At 37.6% G+C, this 14,436-nt stretch overlaps 1 protein-coding gene across 1 annotated transcript in view; it reads right to left on the reverse strand.

The window, feature by feature from the left end:
* The window catches only part of anln (anillin, actin binding protein), a 102,668-nt gene extending 88,895 nt beyond the window's left edge, over positions 1 to 13,773 (reverse strand). Inside the window, exons 1-3 of the mRNA XM_072560711.1 lie at positions 13,605 to 13,773; positions 5,732 to 5,879; positions 692 to 934 (exon numbers count right to left, since the gene is read on the reverse strand). Of these exons, the coding sequence (XP_072416812.1) occupies positions 692 to 934; positions 5,732 to 5,879; positions 13,605 to 13,622 (409 nt within the window). The 5' untranslated portion in view covers positions 13,623 to 13,773. The remainder of the gene's footprint in view (positions 1 to 691; positions 935 to 5,731; positions 5,880 to 13,604) is intronic.
* Between the last annotated feature and the right edge of the window lie 663 nt (positions 13,774 to 14,436).

Consider the following 14,436-nt stretch of genomic DNA (forward strand, 5'->3'; position numbering starts at 1 on the left):
TTCCAAACTGTCCACTACTCCGCGGAATTAGTATCATCTGCAAATTTACTGCAAATCATCTGCAAATGCCTGCGTCTAAGTCATTTATAAAAATGACAAACAGCAGTGGTCCCAAAACAGATCCTTGTAAACACACCACTAGTAACCAAACTCCAGGCTGAATATTTTCCATCAACCACCACTCCCTGCCTTCCCTCAGAAAGCCAGTTTCTAATCCAAACTGCGAAAATCACTCTCAATCTCATGCCTCTGCATTTTCTCCAACAGCCTACCATGTGGAACCATATCAAAAGCTTTACTGAAAAGTCCATTTATACCACATCAACTGGCCTACCCTCATCTATATGCTTGGTCACCTTCTCAAAAAATTCAATGAGGTTGTGAGACATGACAAATGTCCCTTGACAAAACCATGTTGACTATCTGAAATCAAATTGTTGCTCGCAAGGTGATTATAAATCCTCTCGTATAATCCTTTCCAAAACCTTCCCTCCAACAGAAGTAAGGTTCACTGGTCTATAATTATTTCTATATTTTGTTTGAATAAGTGAGGCAGCCAGAAGATGATGTGCAACACCAAAGTTGAGAACATGCCACTTGTTGCTGGAATATTCAGAAAGGGATAGTTGTTCTCCAAAAAAGTAAATCATATTGAAATATATGTGAAATATAATGTGTAATTAGGCCATACCATAACTGTCCCATTGGAGTCGTTGCTCAACCAATGCTTGCATTCGATTCTTCACAGAGGATACTGGAAGTGTATTCTGATTCACACTTTGCTGGTCCTGAACCCCAATTAATGCAACAGGTTGACTAGGAGAATGTTGTACAAGAGGAATTCCCAGCTCGTCATTCTCTGCCTCAGGGATCGGAGTTTCCATTTTATCTGAACAGCGTCGTTTGGATGGAGAAGGCTTGGTTGACACTTTTACTACATTAAAAAAAACAAAATTAAAAAGTGAAGAACTCTGCCACTTAAAGGAGAATAAATACCATCAATTGGGAAATGGGACAAGAGGAGAGGATACATATTTAAAATTGAGTTAACTTTTAATCACAAGATTAGATTACAGCCCATAAAGGTGCTATTTGACCCATTCTGCCTGCAAAAACGGGTTAACTAAGCACCATTTCCTAGTGCCAATCTCCTGCTTTATTGCCAAACTCTTGCACTTTAAAAAAATCAAAATAATCAAAATCAGAGCTCTTCTGAATGCCTCAATTGAACTCAGTGCTCAAAAACATGCTTGATTCCTGCTTTTCATCCAGAGGCCAATCTTGTTTTTGTGACTTTTCCTTCTAGGATTCTCTCCCTAAACTACTTTACCAGTCTGCCTTCTCCCACCTTCAAATTTGTCCAAAGGATTGTCTCATCCTGTGGGAGAGCTGTTCAGTTTACCCTCCATGCCATCATACAGCTGTAACCAGTGTCACCTATCCTGATTCCATTTTCCTTTAACACATGCACCTTCACTCATCTGTCCAATTTGGATCATTAAGCGTTGACATTGACCTTTAAAGTGAATTCCACATCCTGATAACTCTTGGTTCAAAGAAAATTGTTTCTCTTCCAACTTTTTGCTCCAGAAATCTCTATTCTTCTGATATTTCTTGAAAACATCATATTTAAATCTAATATCTAACCACTGATTCATTTTATCTGAAAAGATCAGTTAAAGTTAATCAATGGTTAGACATTTCATTTAAATACACTATTTAACTAAATGTACATTCTACTATGCTGCAGTACACTGCATCAACATGTTATGCCACTGAGCATCCAGCACATCAGAATTTCCACTTAAGAATGGAAAAAAAGACAAGCAGATCATTCAGTCAATTGGCTCAGAGCTTTAGAGGCATAATTTTAGCTGATACATCTGCATGTGGTACAATAGGTTGTATTGTTAAATCCAAAATCACAATTAGGAGTTTTGATGATCACATTGCCTTGGGTTTCTTAGTCCAATATAAACTGGCAACAGTAGTGGTTTAAAACTAAACCCTAGAACTCCTGCAACTTTCCTTCCATCGACTCAACTACTGCAGTGAGTGCAAACTGTTTTTTCCTTGTCAGTTGATTTCTGATCAACACAAAGTACGTACCCCAATAACCCATTGCATTAGCCTCAAGTAATCATGTTTCATTTAGAACCTGGAAAAATATGTTTCGAAGTCTAAGTACAATATCATAGCTACCACAGCTCACTACTATATCAAAGCTGTGATGGAACTCACTACCTTTTCCCTTCTGAACTCATCTTGGATACTATCCACCAAGTTATACTTGTAATGTTAACCTTTAAGTTTATGACTCAAATCCAGTTTGATTACTTAAGATGGAAGTGAAATAAAACTAACAGTCCTTAAAATTACTAGTGGCTCATTCATCATCCTGTTTAATAAAAAGGTACTACAAAAACCTATTTTCCCCAACATTGGTAGCTTACCAAATGCCTCAATTTACCATTAATACATCAAGGTTTCTTTCCTCATTTCCTTAAGTAATCTGTGACATTTTTAAAAAAAACTTCTATTCTTAGCTCTTTCAAGCTTCCTTCTCAGCTGGATCAACATCATAACATTGTTATTTGAGGAGGGTATTAGATTAGATTGGATTACTCACAGTATAGATACAGGCCCTTCGGCCCAACAAGTCCACACCGACCTGCCGAAGCACAACCCACCCAGACCCATTCCCCTACACCTAACACTAGGGGCAATTTAGCATAGCCAATTCATCTAACCTACACATTTTTGGACTGTGGGAGGAAACTGGAGCACCCAGACACGGGGAGAAAGTGCAAACTCCACACAGTCGCCTGAGGCGGGAATTGAACCCGGGTCTCTGGCACTACGAGGCATCAGTGCTAACCACTATGCCACCGTGCCGCCCACAAATGTTTTCAGGTCTTTTCTTGTGAATGTCCAGAATGTTTATATCTTTGAAGATTCTTATCAGTGACTATCTTCATATGTTATACCTCATCTCGGTGGCTAGACAAAAAAAAAACAAAAAGAAAGACTGCTCTGTGCCCTGTGACATATTCTTGCATGTATCTTAAAACACCATTCACTTTTTTCTTACAGGATTTATGGGGGTTATTTTCTCACTAAATCATTTCCAATGTGCTTATTAATTAATATACATTTTTTAAAAAAATCTTACTTTGCTTCTTACTTGTCTTGCATGCTCAATATTGTATTTTTAACCAATCTGTTCAGTCATGATATCACATACCTCTGGGATTTGAAGCCAGGCCTTTTGGCCCAGACGTAGAGACATTATATAATTAATGCATCTCAACAGCTCTAAATTAAAGTGTTCCACCAAGATATTTTAAGCATTTTGTCCAGATATATTAAGACATACTTCTAGAGTGGGTGACTCTTGAATCCAGGTCTTCTTGCTCAGCAGCAGGGAACAGTACCACTGCACGTGAACAGCCCTCCTTTACAATGTTCCTCTTATTCCCTAGCGAAGTATCATTGAACAGCCTGCCTCAATTACACTTGGGTGTAATCATTATACTCGTGCCTTAATTAGATTGTAGCTTAATATTTTCATTAAAATAAAATCATGAAGCTAGTGGACTTGCGCCTCACCACCCACTTCACCTTCAACAACATAATCTAAAAACAAACCAACTATCAGGATTCGTAGCAGAAGCGGTAATGCAGAGACTAGAACAAACAGCCCTACCAATCATCAAACCAAAAAATCTGGGTTCGCCCCATAGATGACACCTTTGTCATCACGAAACGAAACAAAATAGAAGAGACATTTATCATCATAAACACCACCCTCACAGGCATAAAGTTCACCAAGGAGGAAGAAACAGACAACAAACTCGCATTCCTGGACGTCACAGTCGAAAGAAAGGACAACGGAGAACTACAAACCTGCGTATACAGAAAATCGACAAACACTGACCAAATGCTTAACTACACCAGCAACCATCCCAACACACAAACGAAGCTGTATCAGAACACTATTCCAATGAGCCACCACACACTACAGCACAGACGAACTTTGGAAAACAGAGGAAAACCACTTATACAACATATTCGAGAAGAACGGATACTCAAAAAATACAGTCCGCAGATTCCTCAAGAACAAACCACGACAAGCAGACCAAACACAGCCAGAAACTCTAACCACCATACCATAATCAAAGAAGTTTCAGAAATGACAGCCAGACTACTAAGGCCCCTCGGAATCCTAGTAGCACACAAACTCACCAACACTGTCAAACAAAAACTAACAAACTTAAAAGACTCAGTACAACCGATGGACAAAACCAACGTCATCTACAAAATTCCATGCAAGTACTGCCACAACACTACGTAGGACAAACAGGAAGAAAGTTAGCCACCAGGATACACGAACACCAGCTAGCCACAAAAAGACACGACCCTCTCTCCCTCGTAGCCCTACACACGGATGAAAAAAAAACCACCAATTCGACTGGGACAACACATCTATCCTGGACGGGCTAAGCAAAGACATGCCAGAGAATTCCTAGAGACCTGGCACTCCAACCACAACGCCATAAACAAACACACAGATCTAGATACCATCTATCAACCCCTCAGAAAATGAACAGGCAATGACATCACCACAAATCCCAGGAACCCCATCCAGGACAACCATATAAATAAAAAGCAGGAGACAAGAGCTTCACTTCACTTGGAGGTCGCCACTGATGATGTTACCGAGCCAGGTAATGAACCGTCTGGATATCAAACCTACAGCTCAGTGAGCAAAGTTGCACCCTAAAGAAATTATTAAAAATTAATTGATTAGTGTGCAGTACTCAACCTGTGAGTAGCCACAGTTAATATCATCAAAAAATGGTTTAAGAACTACACAACCATTCACAGATTTATAACTGTAATTGTCAAGATGGAAAATCTAAGAGCTGAGCTATTTCTGATGGTGCCTCAATTCAACAGGTTCTTAAAAAATGTAACCTTTCATGTGCAGAAAAGGTGGAAATTCAATGATGACATGGGTAATTGGCCAGATCTACTATGCCATGAAACAGCAAAGATCGCAGAAGCTTGAACACAGAGTTATAGGCATAATTTATAGAGTCATTTACACTGAACAGACATCCCAAATGTGACCTAACCCCAGTTGCCGACATTTTGCCCTCTAATGCCCTCTATTCTACTTAACTTAATGATGTTTTGAGCTGGCTCAGCCAACTTTGTCCTGAATAGACCAATTTTGCTGGAACTCTACCCCAATGTGTTTAATTATTCCTTTATTTAGGTAAAATTAGTCCTTTTAAGATTAAACGGTCAGCCCTTTAGTAAGCCTGAATACCATCTCAGGTTAAACGTCATTCTGTGTTTGCCTTCCTTCACACATCACAACTTCAATTTTAAATCAACATTTTCATAATTACATATATAAATATCAGGTGGAGATTAATACCACCTCAATTCAAGTGCATTAAAATCAAGCCTTCTTTCAGCAGTTCAGGCAATGGCATGCATATAATATGGAAAACATCTTCAAAGATCACATTTTAGTTTATTTTAGTTTATTTAAATTTTAGATATATGGCTAGATATGCGTTCACAAACACCAGGTATGTGGGACACCTAGCTCAATAAGAAATATTATTGCTTCTTCATAATAGAAGATTACTGTTTCTATTCACTTGGGTACTATAGAACATTTTTTGGTCAGAACCAAACACAGTAAGAAATCTTTTACCTTCCTCAGTAACTTCCAATGGTTGATTGCTAGCCTCAGACAAAGGTTCCCTGGATCTTTTTACAATTTGTCGAGCAGCTGCCGTGGGCCTCTCAGCCATCTTCTTCTGCAGATTCTCCCGCCGAGCCCGAGTCCGCTCAAGTAATTTCTAGAATAGGTAACAATTCTTGGTATTGTCCACAGTCTTGTATAAAAATCACAGATTACATAATGTAAACACTGAGCAAAAAATTGCATCACTTCATTCAATTAAAACAATAAGCTTTTATTGAGGAAAGACAAGTGAAGCACAAAAACTGCATTATTTCTAAAGTCAAGATGTGCTAGGCGAAAGCATGAATATGGGTTTGAAAAACCATTTTCAAGCACATCAGGAATTACAAGTATAAAATCACATCATTGGTCAAGTCACTTATTTACTATAGCTTGGTGAGTATTAGTAAATTCTCCAAAAATATAGTAATTTCATTATCAATGTTATTTATACTACAAGTAGTTATATGCTGTGAAAATAAGTGAAAAGTAATCTCAGATGAAAAGGTCATCAAGCTATATTATCATGCCACAGATCTCTAACAAACTGAATAGTTCCTGCATATTTTGCTTTTAAAGTTTAAATTTCCTATATATAAAGTATTTGCTTTTGAAATACAAAAGCATATCTGGCTGCCTTCAATGTCGTTTTTATTGTATCATGTTGGCACCAAAAAGACTAAGTGGCATCAATGGATACATGCATGCATGCTCCAATGTAGGATATCATCCAGAACTTCCAGTTCCTGTCGATCTTCTAACGCACATCAACTTATATTCATAAAAGCAAGTTTGCTTTATCACAAGACGTTTTATTGTAGAAAATAAAACATTCTGTCTCTGAATTTAGAGCAAAACTAGAAAAATTATGCCAGATTAAAAATGCTGAAAATATAGTCAAATCAAATCACTTACCAATTTATATCTCAAATTAGAGTAATAAAATGAGGGATACGGAAAGGATAATAGTAAAGTTCAAAATAAGACATAAAAACAGTACTTGGCAGCATTTGTTAGTTGCCACTCAGGAGGATATGGATGTTCACTGAACATACTTATAACAGAATGATAGATTTAAAAAAAGACAAATAGTGGCGATAGAGTAGGTTCTGGGACTTGAAATAGAAGATCATCCAGGATCTGACTGAAACTTGGAGTGGAGGTGAATTTCAATTATGGTTACTTTTCTCCAGTTAAGCCCAAGACAACAAGATATTGTTTGATTTACACCTTTTCCTTTCTTTCAAATCCCATGAAAGGCAAACCAAAAAGGTGCTCACCAAAACCAAGTTTTTGAGTTCCAATTTCTGAAAATGAACCCACAGCAAAAAGGAGCAAATATGGTGTTTATTAACAATACACAAAAATGTGGAGGCGTTGCTTTGCTCCTCCATCCACACATGCAGTCAGGTAGTTTTGATTAATCCAAAAGACATTAAATACCATTTCAAGAGAGTCACAGCTGCCCAGAGGTGACTAATTGATCACTTCCTCAGAGAGCTGGGCCCAGTAGTTTTCTTTCTTGCAAAACATAAGCTTCTTACCATCTAGCAACTTTTTTTTAAAAACCACAGATGAGGGTCTGAGAAAGACTGCCAATTCAGCCTAGAGTCCTACTCTTCCTCTGGTCATGAAACAACTGTCTAAGAAACCCAGGACTGCATACATCAGCAAACTTGAATTTCAATTAGATAATTTTAAAAAAACAGATATTTCAGATACTGAGGGCTGAGCTTGGCAGACTAATTGGAAGGCTCTTAAAGCATAGCTTTAAAGCTCCCTGAGATCACAGTACAAGGTCAAATGTAGACTATTAGCAACATTTTTTACATAATAGATTTCGGTTTCCCTTTTCCTGAACAGTAGATCTGGAGTCATATGCAGTCCAGACCAGATAATATCAGCTGATTTTTTTCCTTCACTAAGCAACATTAGTCAGACTGATGGATATTTACAACAAACAATAATGATTTCACAGTCATCAATAGGCTAGCTTTTTATTGAATTCAAGTTTCACCATTTGCCAAGGTGGATTCTAATCCATATGCTCAGAACCACTAGATTACCAGTCCACTGGCACTACGGTATACAGGTAGGGAGGCAGAGGTAGTGGTAATGTTAGTTGTCATAATATCACATGACCATCTTAAGAGGTATATTATCTAACTGGCTTAGAATCTATTTGATGACAACCTGTTATATTTGAAACTCTTCACGTACTAAAACTGTTTTCGTGTCCTAAAAGAAATTTGGAAAATTATAGAAGACCAGCTCAAGGTAAAAATTAACTTCAGGATCAACAGACGGCAATCCCAAGAATCTAATGACGAACTTGTCAGCAAAGAAAAATGGTCAGAGAGGCTCGTTAAATTAGTTAGTTGAATGTTACCATTTCTGAGCATTTTATCAACATATCCTATTATTTTCTCCCTCACGTACTTTTTTAATTCGCTTAGTCATTTCCAGTGTGTTAGCAAGCTCCACATTGTCTGCAATATTGGAGTAAAGATGCTTTTCATGAACCTGTTACTAGTTACTAATCCTTTATTAATGACTCTTATACTCTCAAAAGGTACAAAGTATAGGTAAAAACACTTCTGAAACGTCCAAGTTGATATTTGAAACTTTCCAACTGTGCAATTTGGCAGTTAACAATCAGCTGCCTTCATAGAATTTGTATATCTTGAAACACATACCAAGTCTACTAATCAGCACTGCAACACAATATTTTGTTAAAGCAGCTGAATCTCATTTCTCAAATATGCACAATTTGGCATGTGACTCAAAGTTCAAATTCTATCGGAGTAACTGATGCACTGCCCCATCAATTCAAACTACTGGGCGACAGAGATGTGTGAATTGAAATGTTTCATTTGCAACAGTGTCTCCTGCCCCTTAAAGATTGAAGTAGTATCTTAGTTTTTATGTGGCCTTTAATTCACAATTATATCTCAAAGATACTATTACTGGAAATACAAGATGTTTTGAAATGAAATTACTACTTCTTTACCCAAAAAGTTAGAACAGAAAGAAGAAAGAGAAAACAAATTATAAAAATTACAACTCACTGATATTACAACATAATCAGGAAAGCCAAAATATAGGTAAACCATGTGGACTACAAGTCTGACCCCTGACTGTGATAGCAGTCTAAGTATGGCAGGATGACCGTTATAATTGGGCTCAATGTCATTTTGTTAATTAAAAAACGTTAAAACGAACAAATGCTCCCCCTCTATCTGCTGGACTTACATAGAAATCGTAGATTGCAGGTGAAGCCAGAACAGCTTCAGCTAGAATTCATTGAAACAAAGATTGAATAGAAAACAGCAAATTACAGCAGTTGAGCACAACCAGCACTCATTGAACCATGGCCATTTTTGGAAGGGAAACACGAATAAAATTTGATAAGGAGTAGATAAATTAGTACTAAATTTGTGCAATGGAAATAAAATTAAACCTATTGAATGGTTTACAAGAAGCTTCTAGAAGTAATATATGCATGTAAAGTAGTAAAATATTTCTGTACAAAAGTATCCAGTAATGGCCTGGTCTAAGACAAGGGGAAAACCCTGCTAGCTACAGTCCTGTAATTGCAAAAGCCCTGACCAGAGGTATTTCTCAAAGCCTAACATATTTACTTATCAGAAAGTATATCTATTCTGTACATCTGGACAATGAAAATCTCAGGAAACAAAATTTGCAGTGCTATCAACAGCCAGTTTACAAGAAATAGCAAGGGGTGGAAATAATAGGAAATAAGATATGCTTTGATATAACATATGGTCAGGTCTCAATCTAAATTCAGGGTAGATTAAAAAGTATTATATTTAATCTACTAGAGTTAAAGGGTTCTTGGTTCTTAAGATGCATCTTTAGATTAAAAATATTCAACAGAGGCAGGGAGATGAAAGAATAATAATGATCATTCTGCAGGAATGGATATATAGCATTCCAGGATAGATATTACATTATATATTTTTCTCCCAAATACTTGTTAAATTATTACTTTTTAAAAGTGTTGTGCATAAAACCACAAAAGTTTCATCAAAAATTCAATACTGCAAAAGGCACGTAAAACGCCCATACTTTTCTTATGATTGTTGTATGTTTTTCAAGTACATTTTTGTTTTTTCTCGATTGGGTTGTACCCATGGAAAGTATTTTGAGCTGTTTATCACTGGGTTACAACTGGCAGGAGTAATCTGAAGTTAAAAAGAGATAATTCATAGTTAACACCTAGGCAACTTTTCTTTATAGACAGCAATAAAGAAGCAGGACTGGGCCATTCAGCCCTCAAACCTGCTCAGCCATTCAAGATTGTGGCTAATCACCTTCATCAATACTATTTTCCCAAATTATCCCCATATCCCTTGATGTCATTTCTAACTAGAATTCCATTGATCTTAGTCTTGAACTTTAGTGATCAGAGCTTCCACTGCACTCCGGTTAGATAATTCCAATGATTCACCATCATCTGAGTGAAGAAATCCCTCCTCACCTCAGGCCTAAATGGTTTCCCTTTATACTGCAGACTCAAAGTTAGAGAAACATCCTTTCTGCATTTACCTTTTTAAATACTCATTCCCAGAATGTAAGTATCGCTGCTGAGACTAATTATTGACCATCCCCAATTACCCTTGGGAAAGTGGTGGCGAGTTGCTTTCTTGCACCACTGCAGTCAGTTAGGAGGAAGTTCCCTAATGCTATTACCCTGTCCATGACTTCAAAACATCGAGAGCCAAAAATCTATGCGATACATGAGAAGCATTCACAACAACATTCTATAGCATTACTGAAGCAAAATAACTTTGCTCTGTACTCAAATCCTCTTGCTATCAAAGACAACATAGTTTTAAGCTTTCTAATTGTTTACTGCATTGCATATTACCTTTCAGTAACTTAAGAAGAAGGCTGTTCAAGTCCTTTTAGACATGATCACTTCCCAGTCCCTTATCATTTAAGAAATAACCTGCACCTCAGGTTGTCATCAACTGATGACCTCACATGTATTCATATTCATATTCCATCTTCCATGTGTCCCATCACTCACACAAGCTGTTGAAATCCTCTTGAAGCCTCTGGTTTATCCTTGCAATATACATTCCCACTTAGTTGCATGTCATCTGCAAACTTGGAAATACTTGGTCCCAGCATCCAAATTATTGATAATAGCTTGTGAATAGCTGGAACTCAAGCCTTGACCCTTATTGTACCCCACTAGTAACAGCCTGCTAATCCAACCACTGGTACCAAAGCACTAAACCTCGAAACAAATACTGGGACATGACTCTCAAGAGAATAGTTGTTAGTTTAAAGTTGCAAGCTGGTTCTGTTTCCCCCATTCTAATTTTGAGGAAACTTGTCAGTTTTGCTTCTCCTTTACATCACACAAAGTTTGAAAATTATGAAGACTTAAAGTGGAACATTTTATGATTTCAGCTGAAAGCTCTAACTCCAACAAAAATATTTTTTCTTCAGAAGTAATAAGTCAAACATATATTTATATGTCCTGCCGCAACGTATTCATAATGACAGGTACATTTTCTTAACTATTCCTCAAAATTAAGTTTCACTGTAGATACAGCTACAGATGAGAAACTTCACATGTTTCTAGGTGTTTAAGTTTAAAGCATTACAAGCTTTGAGACCAATTGTTTAGATGTGCTAACATAAATGCATAGCAAACAAGGTTTTAATTTGTAGCTTTACATCAGAATTGTAGATTTTGTTGCTACATACAGTAAACTCAAGTTGAAAGAATTGCTGTAGGGTTAGCATTTAATTGAAAAAAATGTTTCATTAAAACAGTGATGTGCATACCCCTGCGTTACATTTTTATTATGTCATGTATGTTTTTGCATTGATTATGTGAACCTCTTGCTCAAAATGAAATATTTGATCAACCTGTACACCCTGATCCCATAGCTGCCAATTAATAAAATGGTTGTTGTATTGCAAATCATTGTTGTACAAATAAAGTGAATAAAGGAAGCAAAATTTAACTGAAAATACTATAGCTGATTTGCTTTTTCTATTTTGTTTAGAAAACATTTGGAAGAATAAATATAGCCAGAGTAGAGCCAAATGTCTATTGTCAAAATTGATTGAAGCACTTTTCTACCTTTTCAGATATCTGTATTTTAGTTTTTAAATTGCTCTAATACATGCCACATGTCTAACAGTAAATTAAAAACTGGTATGCTATCAGATTGGCAATCAAATAAACTGTTTATGTTCAAACTAGCTTCTCTTTCCTACAGTATCAGTAAGTTAGTTAAAAATTGTAATGTAGAATAGCCTCAATAATTTTTTTTGTTTCAAATTACCTCTTCTGGATAAGATCCCAGTCATACACAGACACAAGGCATTACTGAAGTTTCTGTTTGACCCAAAGTATAAACCAAATTGTGATCCCATATTTACCCTCTATCCATGTAAGGAAATTATGACAATCTCACAAGCAGCTCCTTACTATACAGCACATCAGCTGATCAGTTTCAAAGTCAAGTTTAAGTTTTTTTTAAAATTTCTATGAAGCTTTAAACAAATTAATACTTTTAGTTTACGGAATTAAAAGATGTTGTCTCCAAGTCCTAATTAGAAATAGTCACGCATTCATAAAGGTACTCTATTCCTACTGATTTTATCTGAATAGTTCCTTACTTCTTTTCTGCGTTATAAAAAGGCGGGCACAGATTGGAGGTTGGAGGAATGTGAACTCAGTGGAAAGCATTCCAAACAGATTACGTATAAACTCAAGTAGCATTTCAAATAGAGGAGGTTTAGAAGAATAACAAATAAGAAAGATCAGAACAATTACAGCAAATGTTAGAAACTGGCAGCTCAGTCAGCATCTGCGACAAGAGAAAAACAGGATTAAGGGTGTTCAGTTCTGATTACAGGTACAGCTAATCGTCAAAGGCAACTCACTCGTCCAAGTTACAAAGGAGCAACGTTGCCAAGCAATAATCACTCCCTCTGATACTACATACGAAAATCAGTTCTCCTATGACACGATGGATTGTTCTTGTACAACCCCGCGTTATAGAAAATCGCGCTTTAGAAACAGTGCTAAAAGTGTTGGTGTTGGAAACGCGGTTACAGCCAACGCAAAGTTTCGTGCTGTAGAAACAATGCCAATTCGTCAATCGCGTTACATTGGTTTTGTGTTGACGAAACGCGCGTTATAATAGAGCGAGCAGGTATCACAATTCTGAAATGTGCCACGTATCATTCTGAAAGCCTTTCAAAACAAGGCAATGGGGAGAAAGTTGAAGCAAAATTAACGAAAACAAAATTGAATTGACATAACTGTCTCGCCCACTGGTTTATCTTAAAACCAAGAGAAAGCTTGTTTTTACTGTTTGGTTAATAGGACAGATTCTTTTTGAGGGGGTGAAGGATACCATCCTGCATAATTGAAAGATAACAATTTTGATTTAACAAAAAATGCTGGAAATAAAACTCAGCAACTCGGACAGCGTTTATTAATTTCAACTGTGTTAACGTTTTCTTGACCTCTCATCAGGAAATTTGGGGTGTGGGGGGTGTGGAGAGAGTCCTCGCCCGTAATTTTTTACACGTAACCAAAAACACAAGTGGCAGCGTGGAAACAAAGTGCAGCGAGTTATGACGGAAAGTCGCTCTTTGGATGCTGAGCCTTGGAAGATCCCGGGAGCGGGGTACAGCAGCAACAGCTGAACCTCGATGAATAACAGATCTGACATGATTAAGGTGACCTGGACAACTTGCACACACTCCTCATGCTCTCGTTCTCCCCTGAATTACAACCGCCGAAACTCCCCGTTCCTGACACGGGGGACACGGAGCCCCTTACCTCAGTGAACGGGTCCATGCTTTCCGAGTGACACGCCAGCCAAATCAGCCCGTGTCAAACAATCTGCTTCTTCAAGCTCTTCTCGTGCCGCTGCCTCCACGATCTCGAACTGCGCCCAACTGCATTCAAAATTTCAAATTCGGCGCCGCCAACGGTACAAGCTAGGATCGCGAGACTGGGAGAAATGGGATGAGGCCGTGTGGCAACGGTCAGGCCGGACGTCACTTGACGAACAATAATAGAAACCAATTGAAAACGGCAAACGACACAGCATACATCCTGATGAACAGACCAAGTAACCAATCAAATATCAGGAGCTGCCCTTTCCCCTCCCCCACCCGGAAATGTTTCGGACAAGGCGGGCTCAGAGCTAATGGATTGTCTTATCAGTGTCAAAGAAGAAAATGTTCACGTCCACGGCACTCTGGCTTTTGTTCGCAATCTTCTCGTTACATTTCCAAATAAAAACGCTGTGAATTTTTTTTGTGGGATGCTACGATTTGGAGGGGGCGGGGTGCATGTTTCTTTTTTGGTCCGCAATATGGTGTAGATTGTGTGTTTTCATTCCCACCCTTCATTATTGAGGTGAGAGTCTGTCTAAATGGCTGGTCGGTGTTTTCCAAAAATCTGATTCGTTCATAAGATTTGTAGAAGTACGTTGCAAAACTTCTAGACTTGAAAATTACAGAAACTGTAAAAATTTGGCTTCAGACAGCACGTCCAACTGTTCGGTGTTTCAATGTGAATGTAATAATTTTAACGTGTATTTCGTGTCAAGGCATAATACCTGCCGGAGTACAATACGTTTCAAATTGAAAATTACTGAAAGCGC

This window comes from Chiloscyllium punctatum, chromosome 41 (genome assembly GCF_047496795.1).
Source record: "Chiloscyllium punctatum isolate Juve2018m chromosome 41, sChiPun1.3, whole genome shotgun sequence".
NCBI lineage: Eukaryota > Metazoa > Chordata > Chondrichthyes > Orectolobiformes > Hemiscylliidae > Chiloscyllium > Chiloscyllium punctatum.